At 50.4% G+C, this 21,437-nt stretch overlaps 1 protein-coding gene and 1 long non-coding RNA gene across 5 annotated transcripts; one reads left to right on the top strand and one right to left on the bottom strand.

Annotated features, from left to right (window-relative positions):
- Positions 1 to 369: 369 nt before the first annotated feature.
- On the bottom strand, positions 370 to 18,678 carry Pdzk1ip1 (PDZK1 interacting protein 1). 3 transcript variants are annotated; one of them, XM_039110842.2, is made up of 5 exons: positions 18,520 to 18,678; positions 4,790 to 4,950; positions 3,013 to 3,121; positions 1,279 to 1,374; positions 370 to 763 (listed from the first exon to the last, which is right to left on the bottom strand). In XM_039110842.2, exons 1-5 carry the CDS (start codon positions 18,564 to 18,566, stop codon positions 691 to 693), a joined length of 486 nt encoding a protein of 161 aa, XP_038966770.2. In that variant the 5' UTR covers positions 18,567 to 18,678; the 3' UTR covers positions 370 to 690. The 3 variants fall into 3 exon arrangements, with proteins under 3 accessions (XP_038966770.2, NP_569085.1, XP_038966772.1); NM_130401.1 differs by lacking the exon at positions 18,520 to 18,678 and adding an exon at positions 5,183 to 5,192; XM_039110844.1 differs by lacking the exons at positions 4,790 to 4,950; positions 18,520 to 18,678 and adding an exon at positions 4,033 to 4,127.
- Positions 4,107 to 11,345, top strand: LOC120102952 (uncharacterized). 2 transcript variants are annotated; one of them, XR_010051970.1, is made up of 4 exons: positions 4,107 to 4,373; positions 4,801 to 5,774; positions 8,126 to 8,231; positions 10,951 to 11,345. It is a non-coding gene; the product is annotated as an uncharacterized LOC120102952 (long non-coding RNA). The 2 variants fall into 2 exon arrangements; XR_010051971.1 differs by lacking the exon at positions 4,107 to 4,373 and having other exon boundaries at positions 4,837 to 4,974; positions 5,656 to 5,774.
- Positions 18,679 to 21,437: the final 2,759 nt, after the last annotated feature.

Raw genomic sequence — 21,437 nt, 5'->3', positions numbered from 1 at the left:
CTCAGCTCTCATCAGGGTCTTCCTCTCCTGGGAAGATCTTTGCCTGCTTAGGCCAAGAAAGGGTTTAGTTTGACAATCGAGGGCCACCAACAGGCAGGGATGAATTCAATTCTCCCAGGAATGTCCACACCCATAAGGAGTTCCCCATACATACCCAGACACCAGAGAAGACAAGCTCTCTCTTATTCCCACCTTGACACAGCCTCTCCAACTGTGTTCCTAAGTCCCTAGCTCCCTTATGGGTCCAGAGCTTCTGGGTAATCTGTAAGTTCACCATGGCAATGGATCCTAAAGGTAGTTATTATAATTGAAAAGACATGGGTGCATGAGGCCCTGCTTAAACCCTGGAAGCTGGGTCAGAGTCTCCACCCCAGAAGTATAAAAAGTCTTTATTTCACAGAAATAAGAGCCACTTCCATAGTTGCAGGAGGAGCAGGGAGGGGAGGAGCTGAGCCAGGCGTCTCTTTACAAAGCTCCTCAGAACTGGCTGGAAGACCCCAGGGAACCCCCGGGCCACAGCATAAGCTGTGCTCAGCTTGGTCTGAGTCCTAGCCTGAGATGGCTGTGATTCAAGAGAGGTGAGAGGTCAGCTTGTTTCAATAGATTCCTGTAGAACAGTGGCTGGGTGAGATGGTAGGCATCAACTCCACATTCCCTGTAGCCTGGGGACTAGGGCCATAGAGGAGCTGGTCACATGGGTGTGCTGCGGACCCTGCCCTCTTCCTCCAGAACATTCTCGAAGGCATTCTTGTGCTCACTGGACCTGAAAAAGGAGGTAAGGCTTCCTGGGTCATCGGCTTCCCATTTGCATTCTCCCCCTCCCTCCCGCACCACCACCAGCACCACCCCAACCCCACCCTCCCACCCCCATCCTGCCTTCACCATCCTGCATCAGCATTCCCTCCAGAATTAGCATCTGAGCCGGGCGGGGAGAGGAGAGGCCTCCCCTAAATATATCTGGACCTCTGTGCCTGGACTGGATGTTCCTTAGAAACAACCTCACCCAAATCCCCTGTTCCTCCTTACTCAGTTTCCCACTGAGCCTCCCACTGAGCCTTCCCATTGAGAACTCTTTTCAGAGATCCCTTTCACTGACTCCCTCTTTCAGCATCTATCCCCCTCTCCCCCATGACACACACTACCTCCCCGATGGAGCCTTCTGTCTTCCGGTGGAGCATCATAGTCATCACAGAGTCCTCTTCCCTTCGATAGTCCTTTTCTACATCAGCCCTTCCCCTTGGATCCCCACCTTCCCCAGCTCCCCCAGTAGCCTCTCACCTAAAACCAGATGCCATTGAAGAGTATCTGCCATCCATGCCCACCAGAACCCCATCGGCCTTGTTTCCAGTGATCATCATCGTGCTCCCAGGTTCCCTGGAGAAGAAGCTTATCAGCAGGGCTCACCAATGACTGTCTACTCCATCCCATCCAGGAGCACTGTTCTAGGACCTGGTTCTCAAGGTGCAAGCAGAGAGCACCACTCCCAGCTCAGAAAGCACCTTTGCCTCTAGGCCTGGTAGACACCAGCTTTAGCCTCCTCCTCAGGCCTCACAACCCTCCTACCTGACCCAAAAGGAAAATGGGGAACACAGGCATTTGTAGATGCTTGTCCTAAGTCTCAGGTCTCTTTCCACTCATGCCACACACACACCCTAGGCCCCATCACAGACCCAGCAGGACTCAGAGTACATCCCAAGTTACACATGGCTGGTGGTCACCAAAGGCAAAAACAGAGCTAACAGTACGTTTCTGGCAGAAATGCCTTCCCATCCCCAAAACTGCTTTTGTGTGGGTCCCTTATACCTGCTCAGCTGTCCTCAGACATCCCACAAGCTTGTCACACCCGACATGTCCCACCCAAGTCATTTCAGCTTGTTCTTGGTGTCCTCTGCCTTAGGGAGTCTTCTAGAGTTGTCCCTGTCTTTCCTCAGGGCTCCCTTCTGCCTCCCTCCATCGACTCCCAGGCTCCCTCCCAAGCAGCTCCGAGACCTGTCCCTTTTCCAAACAGCCTCTGTCCCCTCATCAAGCCTCATACTCAGCCTCTTCATGTGTCTCTAAGCTTGCTGACTTCACGTACCACAGGCTCACATGGAGCATATAGGACTTAACGCTGTTAAAAGCATCTCATCCACTGAATTCAGCTGCACTGAAGTAAGGCCTCCAGCCTAGGTCATTGGTACTGCCTGACGCAGGTCCTACTGACCTCACCAGCCTCACACTGGAACTGTCTGTCCTTCTCTACCCCTGAGCTTCTTGTACATACTCTGAATGCTGTACAGGGATGCTAGACCCCTGGACGCCAGGCTACCTTAATGACATCTGGGAAAAGATCCCCTAAGGCCAATGTAGCTTTACCCAGTGGGGCTCTTGATCTTGGTGCATTCATGACTGGCTGCTGACCTTGGTGTCAGGTCCCAAACTTGGAACTCAGGTGTAGTTTCCTGCACCACCCTATTTTCTGACTGACTTCCTGTATGTCAGGTTTTGGGGTGACTATAAAATCAATGAAGTCATACTAGTTAACCCCTCCCAGCCCCCAAACTACCTCAGTCAGTGTCCTGTACTCTTTCCTTCATCAGCACTTGACTTGGACTACGCTGTGTCTGTGAGCCTATGAAGCCCTCTGCACCATATGTAGCTGACCCTCCAAAAGGATGGGGCCTTCTGTTTCAAAAGGAAGGCCAGGCCCCCATCCCAACTCCATGGATAGAAATAAAAAACAAAAATTGAGACACCTAGGAGAGAAGACTTTTCTCCCACATTCCTGCTGGAGGCAGGGTGCAGAAGGAGATGAGAGAGCTGTGAGGCCAATACAGTAAAGGCCTGGGAACCAGAAAGGCTCCAAGCTGACTGTCACCAGCTCTTCCTGGGACCCTGAGCCCTGGTTTCCCTTCCTCACAGCAACAAGACTTTGATGAGAACTCCTGAGGTCACCCCTACTAGAGTAAAAGTGAAGGTTTGAGGGCCACCTTGACCACTAGGGGCTGCCCAGCCCAGGGCCTTCACACGTACTGCTCTTCCTGGCACCAGAAGTGGTTGACGGCGAAGGCGATTGCAACAAGGACCAAGAACACAGCGACAGCAATGAGGCCTTGCATCCAGGGCTGAAGGTTCCCTAGACCTGGAAGAGGAAGAGGATCTGTAGGCACAGAGCATTCTGGGCACTCTGTAGAGCCCAGGGAGACATCTGAGTGACCAGAATAGACATAAGGCCTGTCCATTCTTCTGAGTATGAGGGAAGGATGGGGCCTCAGAGCCTACTGAAATTTGAGGAGCAGCCAAAAAAGGAACGTGCCTCAGAGTTTTCTCTGAGGTTCAGGCTCTCAGAGCCTCCTCCTTGCACACAACCCCAACAGTCACATGCAGGGCCCCCTAGGAAGTACAAGAAAACAGGGACCAAAGGGCAGCTCCAATAGCTGGCCTAGGCCTCCCTGTCAGTCAGCTGGGAGTGGCCTAGGCCTCCATGTCAGCTGGGAGTGGCTGCTCCTCCCTCCCTGCTGGCTCAGAGCTGCTAGGCCAAGGCTGGCATCTGGAAGATCCAGTTCTAGAACATAAAGCTTCTCTGGGAGGATTAGGAAGGGTGAGATCTGGCCAGAGCTGCCCAGCACTGGCTGCTCAGCTGGGGTGTGGAGAGGTAAGAGAGTTAAGATGTTGGGTTCTAGATTGGAGCCCCTTTATCCTCCCCAACAGGGTGGGAAGGCACAAAGGTCAGCAACCAGCTTAAGGTCTAGCCATGTACACCTTCTACTTTTTCATCCGTGATGTCAACTCCAACCCTTAAAACATCCCAGGAGTTCTCCTCGGGCCACTGACAGCCCCAAGAAAACCATTTTCCCCCATTAGACCTAAGATCTCTCTCTCCAAGGGCAAGATACCCTGAGCTGAAAGGTATCGTGTTCTCTCAGAAGGAAAGAGAGAACAACAGGAGAGTTGGGGGGAATCCTGCCTTCAAACATGTATGACGGGAGCCACCCTATATTATGAGAGGCTGGGCCTCAAAAGACCCACCCCAAAGTCCTTCTTGGAGTTCACCTCATCTGCCACAGGAATGGCTTGATTATCCTTAGCGCTGTCTCTACGGGTGACGTGATGGGTGTTAGTGAAAGAAAGGATCACGGAACTCTGGGCCGTAGCCATGGCAGCCCCATGTTAGCAACCCCTAGTAGAAGATGCACACGATGCTCTGCAAGGGTCAATGTTATGAATATGTCCCTTCCCAGCTCTGAGAGGATAGAAGATTTACTGAGAATGGATTAGAAAAACAAAGACAAAAAAACCTAAGACTCGGAGTGGGTCAGGAATTTCCCCCATGGTCACACAGCAAGACAGAGCTTGGTGAAGACTACACCCACGGTGGGACTACTCTGGAGAAAGTGAGAAAGAGGACTTAGATCATCCGGTGGTCCAGTAGCTCATGCCTTAAATCTTACCCCACCCCCCAACCTGACCCCCAAGCAAGCATTTGAGGGTACACCGCGACCATTCCCAGCCTCTGTCTCTAGCCCTTGCCCTCAGGACCCAGAGGTTTGGATCTCAACTGCTGTTCCTCCTCTAAGCCCCAGAGCCAACATGCTCCCTGCTCTCCCACCTCTCACCAAAGGAAAACAAATCAACCACAGAACCTAAGAGGATTGTGGCCCAGTGTGTTGTTCCCCCTCCAAAACACAGTATCGCAGGCCACCATCCCATCCTACCTCAGCCACTGTTTTCCAACCAGCCCTCTCCTCCCTGCAGCCCATGCCCCTGCCCTCCCTTCCCTGCAGCCCAGGTACCCTTGTTCCTGTGCTACCTTGTTGACAGCTGGCAGGTGCCACTTCGGCGAGCAGACCCAGCGCGAGCAGACTGAGGGCCAACATGGCTGCAGGCAGCTGTAGAGCCGCTGGTGTTTTGACTCCTGGGGCTGCTGGAGGTCTGGAGTGTTTGTATGAGATCAGCTGGAGAACAGTCTGGCTGTACAGGAGAGGCTCCGGTTAGGTGAGGCAGAACTGGAGGGAGGGCGGGGAAGGACTGGCAGACTGGTGAAGAGAAACTGCCCTTCCTCCCATGGAAATGAGCTGCCAGGCCTGGCTGATGCCCAGTCTGACAAACTGGCATTTAAGGGACCCTCTTAGAAACCAGTTAAGGAGTTGGGCCCCAGACCTGGGGAAATAAGGGGGAAGTCCCAGCCTCCTCCAACACTCACGCTGCCTCAGAGGTCTTCTTCTGAGCTCACCTTTCCTGGCAGTGGGGCTGGGCTCCCAGGGAAAGGTGTGACACATTTTCAGCCCTGCCTGGAATGGGCCCAGTGGGTGGGGTTTCTTGGAAGACTGACAGTAGGATTGAGACTAGCGCTTGGCTGTGGGCAAAAGACTCAGGGAAGGCTCAGCTGCCCGCTTTCCCTATATTCTGCCCTCTTCTCACCTGCTTCTGACCCACCAAGCCAGACCCTCACCTGAGACACAGACTCACTTCACAGTCTCCAGCCCTGACCAGTCTAGTGGTTCCCTATACCTTCCACATAGCCCAGTTCAACGCCCCCCTTGGTCCCCATAGTCCCTGATAACCTGACAGGCTTCAGACAAGATTTGACTTGGTCAGAAGTCTCAACATCTGCCTTCAGATCCACCTCCCTTACATCTCCCACCTCTGATGACCTTTTCACTTTCTCAAATGGAGATGTGGCCTTGGTTTCCTGCACCCTGCTTTAAACTGACAAGGAAGGCATGCTGGGTATTTGCTAATTCCACCTCGTTCCTTTCATTCCAACCAGAGGTTCCCTGGAGCATCCAAAGCAGGTAAGAGCCCCGAGCCTGCTTCCTCTGTGTACATGTGTGCATGCTTACTTCATGCATGTGTCTTGGCATTCTTCCTTTGTTCTGCTCATCCCCTGAGTCTTTCAAATGCCCAGGCCCAGTCTACAGACAGGAGTAGCCAGGAGAAGCTCATCTGTCCCCCACAAATTGACACCACAGGGACAGACCTTGCAGAAGCACACCTCCCACTCAGCAAGACACACAGCATCTGCCTGATCTTCCAAACACTAAGAATGGGCCGAGTCCTTCCTGAAGTCTAGGGCTTAAGGCCATGGTGGGCCTCCTTGCCCCAACTACCCCAGAATATAGGAGTTGAGATGTGAGGGCAGACTAGACCCCTTTCCTAAGAAAAGGAGGGGAAAGGATTTTTTGGCAGTCCCTGTTGCTTGCATGAATTCCTCAAAGGACATTGCACTCAGCCCTTTCCAGTGCATACTCAGGTAAGAGATCTCAAGCTGTCTTGGCTCCAGGCAGGTACTCAGATGCCTTTAGAAAGCCCCAGGGCACAGTCATCATGCCCATCTGTCCCTGAGTACAGAACATGGAACCTGTGATCCAGGTCCAACAAGACTAAGTTCATGTTCCAAAGAAGCCCATATCAACCTGGCTTGACCAGGTTTAGGAAATAAGGTAGCTAAGAATGGGTGGCTGTGACATTAAACACCAGCCAAGGTACTGAGGATGGTGCTGGGACTACACTTGTGAGGGCTTCCACTGCATAGTTTGTCACGAGTCCCATTTGCCACCAGGGCCTAGTTCCTGTCCAAAGGAAAAACAAAAACAAGGCAGGCGAGAGGCTGCTTCCTCTGTGTACATGTCTGCATACCTACATTCATACATGTGCGGTGAGCCTGTGACCATTCCCCAGGGGACTGCAGGGAAACTCTTCATGCCTAACTCTACATGGCTAACCTGTTCTTACCGTGGGCTGAGGATCTTCAGGAGCACTGGGGAGCAGGCTTGGTGGGTGTTAATGAACAGCCAGGAAAACACTGGCTGGAATGAAAGGAATGAAGCAGAATTAGCAAATATCCACCATGCCTTCCTTGTCCAGTTCAGGAAAACATTTTCTCCATTTGAGAAAAAGAAAAGGTCCCCAGAGGTGGGAGAGGGAGACTTGGGAGACACACAGCCACTGACTGGGCTGCATTAGAGAAGGCTTTGATCAGTGCTTGGGAGGTAGAAAAATCAGGGTGTGGTTTCAGGACAAGTGACTAGCTTCTGCCTACTAGGAAACTCTCTCGGGTTAAATTTCTGACTTAGGCAACGGGGTGGGTGGCAATGCCTTAAGGTAGGACACACAGGTTCCTCAGGATGCAGTGTGTGTGTGTGTGTGTGTGTGTGTGTGTGTGTGTGTGTGTGTGTGTGTGGTGTCTACGTGTGTGTCTGTATGTGTGTATCTGTGTGTGTGTCTGTGTATGTGTCTGTGTGTGTCTTATGTGTGTGTCTGTGTGTGTATCTGTGTGTATCTGTGTGTGTGTCTGTGTCTGTGTGTGTCTTATGTGTGTGTCTGTGTGTGTGTATCTGTGTGTGTGTCTGTGTCTGTGTCTGTGTGTCTGTGTGTCTGTGTGTGTTTCAAATACAGGCCCAACATAGAGGTATTTAAAAAAAGGAGGTAGGATGAGGCAGGAAAGTGAACCCCACACTATTGGGATACTCCAGTAGCCAAATGTGGAGTCTAAGAGAGAAGTGTACAGAGAGGGGCTCCTCTGGTGGTACCCACTCACTAGTTCATTCCCTCAGGGAATTCCCCAGCCTCTGCCACCACAGTCTTTTTCCCCAAGCATCCCCAACTTCCCTAAAACTCCAAAGGAAAGCAGAGACTTCCAGAACTATACTCTGAACACAGTAAGGGAGGAGGATGAGCAGGAAGGACACAAGGTGATCAGGGGGAGAAAACAGCTCCCAGGTCAAAGTCCCAGGCTTTAAAGCAAAAACAAGTTGTTCTGGAAAGCAGGGAGGAGGGATGGGTGGACACTTGGCTTTAAGACTGGGCCCCTGATCCATGGAAGTTTTAACACAGGAGAGGCTTGTCTCCCTAACCTTATAAACAAAGGTGTCCCCTGTTGGCTGGCTGGATCCCAAAGTTTGGATGGGTCTCACCAGACCTCGAGGCTGTACCCTGGTTCCTCATCTCAGGCAGCTGTTCTATCCACAGTCGGTCTCCCCAGCTCCCATCTAGAATCATCTGTCCCCTAGTCGAACCTTCCTCCAGACTAGAACTGGTGTACTTATCCTCACTCAAGATTCCTCGCCCGTCCCGTCCTCCCCACCCCCATACATTCATCCATCCATCCCCACAATATCTTGCCTGCTATTCTATCTACTGCCAGGAGGTGGCACTGTGTGGCTCCAATCCCAGGCTGGGATGCAGGCCCCACTCTGAAGACTCAAGAGCTTCCTTCTCTCCAGCAGCTCAACTCCCACCTTGTTTCACAGGTGGGTTACAGGGAGGTAAAAATAAACACTGACATATAACCAGTCAGTGGTGATGCAAGCATGATGTATGTTGTACCCAGAGCTCCAATGTAACGAAGATGACTGAATCATTAAGGAAGGCTTCCTGCTAGCAATGCTGAGGGGAAGTTAGCCAAGCCAGGTTGTCAGCTGCACAGAAAGTTATGATGGGGGAGGCCATGCAGCCAGAGAGCTCAGGCTGTGAAAAACCTGGGTGACATATTCAAGAAGGGTGTTTAATTTCTTTCATGTTGTTGTTTCCCCACTGTGGTACTAAGACTCAAATCTATGGGGCCTATTACACACACTAAGCAAGCACCCTAACCACTGAGCTGCATACATCCCCGATCCTCCAGGTGGGTGTTCAGACTACGGTAAAAGCCCTCCTCATGTGCATATTCTTGTAACATCCTGTTAAACTTTGCTGCAAGCCTACAATTTCCTGGAGGCTGTCCTTGGGCTACTGCTGGTCCCTAAAATAATGTTTAAACTCCTCCCCCAGGTGCCTGAGTGGCAGAACAATCAGCCCTCCTCTTCAGCCCAAGGTCCCCAATTTCAGGGCATGATCCCTACTCCATTATAGCCCTCTGCCTGGGGTGTTCTCTTCAAGTCTCTCCTACAAAAGGGATCTTCCCAGTCTTGCTTTAAAGGCCCCTTTCTCCAAGAAGATTTCTTTGACTTCCCTTCACCCCCTCCACCCCAAGCCTTCTCTACTCTATACACAACTATTCTCACAAATTGCCATGTAAATTTAATACTGATCACCTCCAAGGACAGACACGCACACATGCACACACACACGTGTGCGTGCGCTTTATAAAATTAAATCTCAGAATATACAATGCCTAGCCTGGCAAAGAGTAGACGGTCTGAGTGTGAGTGGACAGATAAAGTGATTAGCTCTGGGTGGCCCCTTTGTTGTTCCCTCACTTGGGGCAAGCACTGACGCATCCCTAGTGAGAGTCCTTGGAGCTGTCCAACCCTAGGAAAGTATGTTCCAGAAAGGCAGCAGAACTATCCCAGTAGGAATTCCAGGGAAGGCAAAAGATCAGGTCACTCTTAAGGGTACTTGCAGAGGGATGTTTGGGGGGATGTGGAGGCCCCTCTCCACTCATAGAATTTCATTCACTCATAGTGCATCTGTTTCTTACTAACCTGTAAGTGAAATGTGCAAGTTCCTTCCATTATGAGTAAAAATTGTAAAGCATGGCCCTCTGATGCTTTCCTTTCACCCCACAACTGCTGTGGGTTTTTGGACATATTATCCATGCAATCATAAAGTAACCACAGTGGTCATGAGGCTTCCACAGATCCATCCAGGTACAGTATGAAGACACACTTAAATTACCTGATCACAAACATACCTTTAGTAGTTTAATAACCATGTGTTTATACAATTGGCTTGCTGTCCAGCACTGTGTACATTTCACTGTATGTTTCTAAAAACATTTCGATGACAAAGAGTCCACAGGGGGGCCAGCAAGATGTCTCCTTGGGTGGTACACTTGCTTTGCAAGCCCTGATGACTTGACCTCCATCCCCGGAACCCACATGTCCTAGTTAGGGTTTTACTGCTGTGAACAGACACCATGACCAAGGCAACTCTTATAAGGACAACATTTAATTGGGGCTAGCTTACAGGTTCAGAGGTTCAGTCCATTATCATCAAGTGGGAGCAGGGCAGCATCCAGGCAGGCATGGTGCAGGAGGAGCTGAGAGTTCTACACCTTCATCTGAAAGCTGCTAGCAGAATACTGGCCTCCAGGCAGCTAGGATGAAGGTCTTGAAGCCCATACCCACAGTGACACACAGGGTCACTCCCTGGGCCCAGCATATACAAACCATCACACCGCATAAAGATAGGAGGAGAGAACCGACTCCACAGAGTTGACCTTTGACCTCCACGTGTGCACAGTGATATGCTCACACACATACCACACAATAACAATAACAATTTGTAAAAGAAACGAAGCTGTAGGCGTCACACAAGGAGTCCATGGTACAATAGGGTTAAGGAGTCCTGACTCTCTAGGAGCCTGGGGCAGGTCTGCTCAAAGCTGTGCCATGTGATCTCAGGGTCAGACTTGGAGAAAGTCTGGTGCCTCCCTGGACAGAGGCCTTCTGGTACTTAAAGTGGAGCTATGATCAGGGCAGACAAGCATTTGGCCTCACATGTGGACTCAGAGTGAGGAACTGAAAGAGGCAAAGGTACTAGCCTGGAGCCCACAGAGCCAGGGAATGCACTGCCTGTTGCTCCCAAATCCTAGGAGACCCCAGTGGGCCAGGGAGATTTATGGTAAGAGCCCCCTAGAAGAGAAGATCAATCAGGTCCTCCTGCTGCCTCCTCACCCAGCCAAGAAGGTATGGAGGGGGCAAGGCTGGGACCTCCTGCCAAGTCTCTTCCGCACAGTGGCTTCTGCACAGCTCTGCTGCCCATCAGGGCTCCAGGCCAGCAATGAACCAAGCCGGGCCTGTCCACAGGCTCACCCTGAGGGAGGCCCCTCCTGCTCCTCGTTTCTCTATGACCCTGCACGTTTCTACGTGAAGGCCACACAGTCAATTAGGAGAGAGAGAACTAATTCCAGGCAGCGCTCTGTACGGCCCAGGCCTCTACCCCTCTCCCCAGCACCAACTTGTTGCTCTCTCTGCCCGATTCCAGTGAAATCATTTACTTACTCACCACACACTTTCTGCCCACTAGGGGACTGAGTGGACAAGAAGGAACGGGACAGAGCTGATGACCCACAGCGGTGAAGCCACATCCGGCCAGTGGGGCAAAGACTGAGACAGGAGGATCACTGCAAGTTCAGGCCACATGGTGAATTCTATGTTGTTCTGAGCTACAGAGTGAGACCTCATGTCCCCAAAGAGGAGGCGGCAGCTGGAAAGATTGCTCCGTGGTTAGAAGTGTGTACTATTGGAAAGCCCTGAGTTTAGTTCCTAGCACCCATGTTAGGTGGCTCACAAACGCCTGTCACTCTAGCTCCAGGAGATCTGACACCCGTTTTGGCCTCTGCAGGTACCTCCACCCACATGCACACATCCATACAGACATACACACATACGATACTGAAATTAAAATTAATCTTATCTCGCTAGATGTCTTAAAGCTGGTATGTGGGTTGTGTGCACCATCTAGTCTGGAAGATTAAGAAGAGATAGCAAGTGTTACGAGCCTCCCGTGGTGCCATTCAATTAATGAGTAAAGCAATTCTGCTCTTTGGGGGTGGATGCGTGGCTGAGTCCGCCAGGAAACAAGCAGAGAAACTCTAATGCCGCTGAGGTTTGACTCTGAAGCATCTCCCCACAGGCTCTCGTGATACCAGCTGGTGAGCTTTGGAGAGCTGGTTTGATCCTGAGGGTGCAGCTAATCAATGAATTGGTTGATTCCTCAGCAAACACACAGTCACATTTTAGGGGAAGGCAGAAAGAGGTGTGACCTGTTTGGATGAAGTAGGTCCCTGGGAGCATGCCTATGAAAAGCATGTATCTTTGTCTCTGGCCCCTCCCTCTGGATCCTATATTCGTGCCCCGCCCCACCCTCCCTGCAGTTGACAAACCTCGGGGATCACCTTTGGCTTCTCTCTGAAATACTCCACTTCAAGCCACCAGTCAATCTTCCTGGCTCTTTCTAACCCAACCGTAACCCAGACCGACCCTTCCCTCTCTGTGCATGCTCTAAGTCCCTGTTGCAAGCTTATGGCTTCCTACTGCCTGGTCCCTTGGTTCTGCTGGCGTTCCATTCAGTCTGGTCTCAGCACGGCAGACAGAAATTTTAATTAAACCCTATTAGTAATGTAGTCAAAACACAAAGGCCCTGGTCTTCAGGATGGTATGGCTGCTCTTCACAATGGTTCTCTAACCTGTCTCCTGTTTCCCCTTCCTCTAGCCACACCTGCCGCTTCTGTCCACTGCTGGCCCACTCAGACCTCAGGACCTTTGCACCCCCTGGGCTCTCCCTGTGATATTCTTCCCCAGATGTCTCTATAGCTTTCTTCTTGTCTCCCTTGTGTCTTGACCCTAAGGTCATCGAATAGCCAAAGCTCTCTAATATAGATAGAAACTCTGCAAATTCAGTCCTGTAAACCCCACCCATTTCCTTTTCTAGTCTTCTTTTGCTTGTTGGCATTATTCCCTTGGAATTAACTTACCTACTATTCTCCATTTTTCTATCAGGAAAATGCCTTGTTCACTATTCTACCCCTGGTCCTGGCATGTGGGCGATAATATGAATCACTGAGTAATATGAACCACTTTTTTTTTCTTTTTTCTTTTTTTCGGAGCTGGGGACCGAACCCAGGGCCTTGCGCTCGCTAGGCGAGCGCTCTACCTCTGAGCTAAATCCCCAACCCCTGAACCACTTTTTAAAAGCTGCAGCTTAAGGGTGGCATCGGAGCTGCGAACCTACCTGGAGCCCCTCCAGTCATAGCCAAATTAAGGAAGGAGCCACAGGTACTGAGCACAGTCATCAGACCCTTCCCTCTAGAGATGGAACTAGGGAAAAACCCAACCTACCAATTCATACAGGAGATATATATAGATGTGTGTGTGTGTGTGTGTATATATATATATATATATATATATATATATATACATATATATATGTATATATATATATATATATATTCCTCCTGGGCAGTCTTTTTAAATGAATGCCCTAAATATATAAAATAAAAACAGAATTATAATAAAAACCAATTAAACAGAAATACAACTCTTAAGCTATATTGAAATGTTATGTTATGGCAACTGGACATAGTAGCATACACCCATGATCCCAGCACTTAGAAAGCCAATGCAGGAGAGTTACAAATTTGAGCCTAGCCTAGGCTACATAGAAAGATTCTCTCTGTATCTCAAAATAATAATAATAATAATAATACATTAATAATAATGGTGATGATTATATAATGATAATTGCATAGTTTCAAGATGGGAAGGATCATAACATCTCAGGGTGATCTATTGGTGACAAAAGTCTCATGATAGGCTAGGTGGTGGTACATACCTTTAATCCCAGCACTCAGGAGGCAGAGGTAGGCAGATCTCTGTGTGGTGCAGGCCAGCCTGGTCTACATAGTGAGTTCCAGGACAGCCAAGGTTACACAATGAAACCCATTCTCAAAAATATGTGTGTGTGTGTGTGTGTGTGTGTGTGTGTGTGTGTGTGTGTGTGTAATATTTTCCCATTCCTGTCTGTGTTCTGTTTGAACGCTCTCCTCCCAGGTCTTGGCAGTCTATGGACCCAGGTTTGGGAGTCTATGGACCCAGGTTTTAGAGAGCTGTTTTGAAGATGATCCAACCATTCACCCCTTTGCCTCAGTCACACATCCTTAAAGCACTGATCTATTATTGATCACCCTCCCTGGAGACTAATGAGAGTTTTCAGATGTTTGGTAAGCACCTAAAAGGACCCTACTCTGTGCAGGGTGGGGTCACTGAAGATCAGTAATACTCGGTCTCTGCCCTGAGCTGCAGAGATTCACTGTCAGGAGAGAGGGGAGGCAGGACATAGACAGGAGCTAATGCCAGTCACCCAGGACATGGCTTAAAAGACGGAATTCAGAAAGAAGCATGGGGGCAAATCATCAGATACCAGGACTATGGCTGGGGGAAGGAGTCTTCAAAGGCTGTCTTTGGTATTGCAAAGATGCAGCCTGGGGAAGGAAAGAAAAGCCAAGGGACTGAGTGGAACAGTGTTCTCTGTGTTACTCATGAGGCGTTTCTATAGGTACACTGACTGCAAAGCACAGGGACTGCCCAGGACCGGCTTGTTTCTCCCCCCTCCCCCATCTCTGTCCATGCTCCAGAGCTCTGAGGGCCATCAATATGAGTGATGGCAGGCTAATCATGTGTACTTGGGTCTGTAGAGGACCCCTTGTCTCTCTCTGAGGACTCTCCAGCAAAGACAAGAGCAGGACAAAGGCTCCCCTCCCCCTGGCCTGGGACTGCCCTCATTAGCATCATGGGAGCCTGCCAGCAAGCTCAAAGCTTCCTGCAGCTCAGCGCAATGCAGCCAGGCAACTGGACAGACCAGCGCCTTTGGCACAGCCCCAACCCGGCAGATGTGGACCCTGAAGGGCCTGCAAGCAGCCCGAACACCACCCACCCATCTACCCACTCACCCACCCACCCAAATAAGCAAGACAGGCAACCACAGCCTGGTCCTGCCGGCCTGTCTGCTTGCACAGGGCCTGTTTGCATTGTCACTGCAGCAGCTGAAGCCAAAAGACAGGAGAAGCATACAGTCCCTGAAAGGAGACACATGCCTCCAGGAGCTAAACACTGGAGACTGTAACTGTTAACTCTGTCTAGACCGACAGGGCCCAAGCGCAGCAGCACAGATCAGGCAGGCATGGTGGCGGAGTTTAGGTGCCCAGCTGAGACCGAAGCTTCAGGGCATTGGTAGACAATAGGACTGGCTGCTATGCAAGTCTCACAGTTCTCAGCGTGGTAAGGCAGGTAGCATGTCAGAGCTGTGAGGTCTCAGACAGTCCTCAGAGAGATTGGTTGGGGGCTTGGGGATGAGAGTGTCTGTAGCTATCTGGATCCCACCTATTCAGGGGTAACAGACTGGGGGGTGAGAGTGATGGAGAAGCCTGATAGCCCATTGAATACGTGGCGCCCAGGGGATTGCTAGAGAGAGGGGCGGAGCACTGAGAAACAAACCTCCCTTAGCCTGTGTGGGAACAGCCCGAGGGCAGAAGGCCCAGCCCCTTGAGATCCCCCCAGAGCCTGGGACCCAGGAGCACCGAAGGTCCCAGGCTGCAGCTGGTGAGCCATGAGCTGGGAAGGGCTGAGGACCCTGAGCTGCCCGGGCTCAGCTGGCCAGGTTGTCACAAACATTGGGTGGGAAAAGGTTTTCTAGCCTGATCCCATAGCTCTGGTAGCTCTCAGAAGGGCAAGGGTCTTAGAAGACTGTCACAGGGTGGCAAGGGGGTGGGCAGGGGTAGGGTGATGATATTGTCAGGCTCCCATCTGCATAATGGAAACATAATAAAGAATGAAGACACACGGACTCTCCCAAACCAGGGAACTCAGGAAATAACATGTACACACAGCTCCAATTATACTGGCCACCCTCTGCTTCCCCGCAGGGGACTCTCTGTGGAAATCATAGCACCATGGTTGATTTGTGGTGGGACGAGAGACTGGCTCCCAGTAGCTTCTCTCAGAACCATTTGACCTCTGTAAACTGGAAGGACATTCCCTGCCCTGGGTTCTTGGGAGGATATGCACCCCTAGGAACTCGTCCTCTTTCTGAGCTCCCCAACCTTGGGACCTGGGGCCCCATGTCCACTCTGCCAAAACCCATTCTTCTCAGTCAGCCCACACAGACCCATTAACACCTTGGTGTCTCTGTCCCATGGGGGACAGGCTTGTCTACAGAATGGCCTTTGAATAAAGGTGTGGGGAAAGTACTCTGGAATAAATAAAGAGCTGCTTGGTCCTACCCAGCCACAAACCACAACTACCAGCATCACTGGATAAGTCTAAGGGTATAATAGTGACACTCAGACCTTGGCAGGAGCCAACAGTTCCCTTATTGCAATTAAGGCCTGCTTAACAAGAAGTACATGTCAGGAACTGGAAACACAGTCAACTACTCAGGGCTAGTGAAATCACAAATCTTCGAGGAGAGCCTACTATAGCCACTTTACTGAACCAGAATAACCACATTCTAGGTATTTGTCCTTATACCCACAGGTAAGTGTAGTCCTCACCCCTCATCTAGGAAACTCTGCTTTGCGATGGATGGAGACCACCACAGAAAATCACAACCAATTGAAATGTAGAGTAGAGCCCAGCTGCAACAGATGCATCCACAACATAATTCCTGCACCCAAGGTTCAGGGATCACTGCAGAAGAGGGGCAGAAAGATCGTAAGAGCCAAGAATGGACACCACATCCACAGCATAATTCCTGCACCCAAGGAATGCTGAGAGCAAGAAGCAAGTCTTCCCCAGGAACTAGCACACCAACTGATTGCCAGTACCAGCTGGTCAGCCCTGAAGATAGGCATACAAATAACATTATATAGACTGAGCGAGTTGTATCTGTGTATTTAGACGTGTGTGTGTGTGTGTGTGTGTGTGTGTGTGTGTGTGTATTTGATAATATATGTATAATAAAGAAAAAAAGAGGCCGTGAATTTGAAAAAGAATAAAGGGGGAATAAAAGGAGTTGAGGGAGAAAAGAAAGGGAAGGATGATGTTACTGTATTATACTTTCATAAGAGTTAAAACATAGTAGTAGTAGTAGTAGTAGTAGTAGTAGTAGTAGTAGTAGTAGTAGTAATAATAATAAATATAGCTGCTTGGAGGTTGGTTCTAGTTTTAAGTTCCAGAGTCTTAAGACCACAGCCTTCTCACAATCACACCCAAGATCTCAACAATAACAGAAAGCTCATGTCGGCCTGAGTCCAGCCGTCCATCCCCTATGCTATGGATGCTGGGGCTCCCTGAGTCCAGAGGTCACCATCACCTGTGCTATGGATGCTGGGGCTCCCTGAGTCCAGAGGTCACCATCCCCTGTGCTATGGATGCTGGGGCTACCTGAGTCCAGAGGTCATCATCCCCTGTGCTATGGATGCTGGGGCTCCCTAAGTCCAGAGGTCATCATCCCCTGTGCTATGGATGCTGGGGCTCCCTAAGTCCAGAGGTCATCATCCCCTGTGCTATGGATGCTGGGGCTCCCTGAGTCCAGCCGTCCATTCCCTGTGCTATGGATGCTGGGGCTCCCTGAGTCCAGCAGGTCGTCACCATGTGCTATGGATACTGGGACTCTCTGAATCCTTATTTATGTCCCTGCCAGCAGCTATTCTCCACTATGGCTACCTACAAAGTCCCTAAAACATATTCTGACCTGCCCCCTACCTGCTTACAATCCTCACTACGGCTCCCATTGCTCTCAAGGAACTTCCAATTTCTGCTGACTAGACTCCAAGGCTTCTCTGGCCCAACACTTCCAACCGTGTACACTGACCCTCTCAGCAAAGACTACAATCTCCAAAGCACATCCCATTCTTTCCAGTGATGCCCCTGCAATCACACCTGCTGCCCAACTTCCTCTCTGTACCCCTGATAAACTCCCACCCGTCCCTCTAGAGCTAGCATTCTCTGGGAAACCTTCCATGACCACTAAGTGAGACACAGTCATCTGGGGGGTGTCTAAGACAATCCTTAATGCATGGCTTCTACTGACCTGTGTACTCAGCATGGCCTGGTTCAGCAAAAGAGCTGGCAAGTCATCAGTGATCCAATGGAGGAAGATCTAAACCTTTACTGGTCAGTAACCAATGGCTACACGTGGCCCTTTGCATTTAAGTTAATTCAAATTAAACAAAATGACAAGGTCAGTTACCTGGTGTGTTAGTCATCCTTCAAACACTGTATGTGTTTAATGGCTGTCTTACTGGACAGGAAAGATTTAAAACCTTTCCATCTGCTTTGGAAGTTCTTTTTTTCTTTTCTTTTCTTTTTTTCGGAGCTGGGGACCAAACCCAGGGCCTTGCACTTGCTAGGCAAGCGCTCTACCACTGAGCTAAATCCCCAACCCCTGCTTTGGAAGTTCTAAGGACAGCCTTGGCCTAAAGAGGCAGTAACTTAATGGCCTAGTGCTAGCTCCCAGCTCAGCCTAGCTCTACTCCATGCTCCTTGTCTTTCTAAAGACTTCACTGTCCATTTTTGCAGCCTGGCCCTATACAAAGCCAAGCCAAACCAGAATTTGACAAGGACTTTTTGATTGATTCTATCACCCACTGCACTGAATCATGCTCATGTGGACTTGGGAAGACACTGGACAGATGGAGCCTGCTGAATGAGACACCTGCCTCTCCTTAGACTCCAGCAGCTCCAGCCAGGAAACAGCCCAGCATCTAAAGCTAGGCCAGCAAGTCTCCACAGAAGGTAGGTCCTGCAGAAGGTGTGGCCCAGGCATGTCTCTCCATAGGCAACAGTCCTCCATGGGCCTGAAGACCCTTCATCGTTACTTGTCTCAGATAGAAACTTGGGGTGGTGCCTGGGGGAAAGAAACTGCAGGGGCTGGCCTACAGAGCAAAGAAGGGCTAGAGAGGGGAGAGTCAGAAGCACCCCCCTCCTTCCCTGCTATCAGCACAGCAGTCCTCCCCCACTTCCTCTCTTCGAAGATCACATCCTGTTATTGTGTGGAGAGAAAGGCCCAGGAGCTGGGGAGGGGCAGGCCTCAGAGCAAGCCAGTGGGGAGAGCTTAAGAGCTGGAAGCCCAAGTGAAGTGGGAGCATTGCCTTACCCCAGGTAGCCTGGGCCTGAGTATGGGGCCCAGGAGGAAGGCAGCATTCCTGGACCAGCCTGCTCCACCGCTGCTGCGGAAGAATAGGTAATGCTCAGGACAGGGAGTGAAACCTCCTTCCAACCTTCCCCGCCAGAACCTTTCAGTTCAGCACAGACTCCTCTGACCTTACTGTCAGACCCAGGCTGTCCACACCACCAAGCTCCTCCCATAACACTTGCCTCCAGGGTTCTTTCCTACGCCACCTTCCACTCTGCTCGTTTGTCTCTGAAACGGGTGGTCCTTGCTGGCTACACAGCCTTACCTGACATGAGACAGGCCCACCAAAGTTCTGCTGCTGAGGGGTGATTAGTATTCCTTCGCACACATGCCCTCTCCTGTCAGGACAGTCCCATCCCAGTCCTGTTTCTTGGGAAAACAATGCTTTCTTATAGATCTTTCTATAGAGTCATTTTTATGAAACACAGATACTTTGCGTATATTATTTTGAAGTCCCATGACAGTCCTTGAAGATGAGTGTTAACATCTCCATTTAACAGATAAAGAAACCAAACCTCAGAATGATAACGACTCACCCAGAGTCACAAGCTAGTACACCCCGTAGCAATGCTAGCCCTTAAACTCCGCCCCCGCGCCCCCCAGTGATTCTGACCCAGACTAAGCTCTTCCAGAACCTGGCTGCTTTTTCCCCCCACTCACTTCCATCCAAGCCCTGGTGACTCCCCTTACACCAATTGTACCATACCAACTGTCCTTACTCAGCGTCCTCACGGTCTCTATGAAGCCTATCCTCCAACCAGCCAGCTCTCACTACCTCCACACAGATCATTTCCGGTCCTGGTCCTAAATCTGTAGCCATCTTGCCCACAAGGAAAGGGGAGCCATCTTCTCTACAAACTCTGTCTATGGCTATCTTTGCTCTCTCCTGACCTCCCTAAGGGTCTGGAGCGCTAACATTGGGTGTAGCCCTGAATTTCCATCTAGTTCACCTTGCTCAAGCCCCTTCCAGCTCAGGGCTTTGTGTCTTCCCCTGGGTGATCCAGATATACCCTCCTGTACGCAGATTCACGCTAATTAGGCTCTATGGCTAGGTGACCTGGTTCACACGAGCAGGGGGTTGTGTGTGTGGCAGGCAGGTCATGACACAGTGTTGGCTTCTGAGGAACATATACTTGTTTTCTAAAAAAAGGAAGCAGGTAGGGACCGGCATGACGAAACCAGAGTGCTGACTGAATTCACAGGCCCCACCCCCGGTCTTTATCCTTACCAGCCTTTCAGGTTCTTGCTGCTGTCAGACATGAGGCCCAGAGGGGAAAAGAGCCTGTGGGAATAGAAGGGTTGTTCACGGCCAGTAGGAAAAGGATCTGGATGTCTGTACCCTAAGGTGCTATGCAGAAGTCTTTATCAGACTTGGTTCCAGCTCTGAGGGATTCGTGTTTCAGTGCAGAAGCAAATAAATAAGGAGATGTTAGGGTGAGAGGGACCAGCATACAGGGGGTCCCATAGGGATGCAAAGGAGGCACCCAGTCTCATGGACTCAGGAAAGCATCCTGGACTTCAGGGACAACTCAACCAGATGAGAGTGGGCAGAGAGGAAGACAGGCTGTTCTGTGAAAACCCAAAACTCAACATCCGGGAGGTCATAAAACAATAAAGTAGTCAACAGAAAGAGAAAGGAAGAAAGGTAGTACAGTAGGCACAAAAGAGTGAGGGGTGGGGTGGGGGTGTGGTCCGGTTGTAGAGTCCTTGCCTGACATGTCCAAAGGCCTGGACTTACCCTGTCACTGACTAAACCTGCTATTGTAGTGCACACCTGTAATCCAGAGATAGAGGCAGAAAGGTCATCCTCAGCTACTCAGTGGTTCGAGGCCAGCCTAAGCTACATGAGACCCTGTCTCAGAAACACACACACAATGGACTGAGATCAGCAAAATACCTCAAGCAAAGTCTCAGGGCACTTTTGTTTGCTTCTGGAGTTGGGGATTCTGGGCTTGAGGGACAACATTGTCTCAGACAGGAAGAATGGGCCCGCCTACACATCACTATGAGATACAGGCTTGGAAAAACGTTTTTCTCTCTGGGTCTCTGTCCCCATCGATGACCTCCAGGGGCCGGTTTGTCCTCTCGGTGGCCAGAGTTCTTGGGCTCTGTCTGTCACCATCAGGTGGAAAACTGCATTTCTCTTGAAGAAAATTCTTGTAAGATGGGGAGCCGCATCCCTAAGCCCTCAGGTTGCCACCCCAATCCCTTTCAGCTCTTTCCAGCCTCGAGCTGCCTCAACGTTGCTGAACCCAATTAACCCAGCCTTTCCACACGACCCCTCAGTTATACTGAACATGGCTGGCCACTTCCTCCACCCCAAACACTATTCTTCCTTCCCTGCCCTCTTCCTCTCCTATCATGGAAGTCTCTCAGGTCTTTAATCCTAAAACCCATGTTTCTCTGCTCCCCACAGCCAAATCTTACCATCCTTGCCCTGGGCCAGGGAGGCGCATATCTGAGGAGCTTCCCAGTAGCTGGGTCAGATACTGACACTCAGGCTGAACCCTACCCTCTCCCTGTAGGAGATGGATAGAAGCCAAGAGGACAAAATGCTGCTGAGAATAGAGACAGACCGGATGGGGATTAAGACCGAGACTACTGAATTCCCAGTTATTGAATCTGAGCTAGTCCATGCCTCTAGATTTGGGGTTGAGTACCGCGCGAGGTTCAGAGAAAAAGAAAAAGTCCTTTGCAGTGCTTCTTAGCCTACACAACAGGTAGACAGAAAGAGAAAGACCCCATCCTGTCCCTAAGACAGTACTGTCTCTGATACTAGGAATCATCTGACCCTGAATGTAAAAGATGGCACCTAGGGCCTTCCCTGAGCTATCCCTGTTGCTCTGTCCATTTTTGTCCCTTACCACTCTCCTTGCCTT

This window comes from Rattus norvegicus, chromosome 5 (genome assembly GCF_036323735.1).
Source record: "Rattus norvegicus strain BN/NHsdMcwi chromosome 5, GRCr8, whole genome shotgun sequence".
Classification (NCBI taxonomy): Eukaryota; Metazoa; Chordata; class Mammalia; order Rodentia; family Muridae; genus Rattus; species Rattus norvegicus.
The sequence above is the reverse complement of the archived record's forward strand: the minus strand, read 5'-3'. Positions and strand labels throughout refer to the sequence as shown.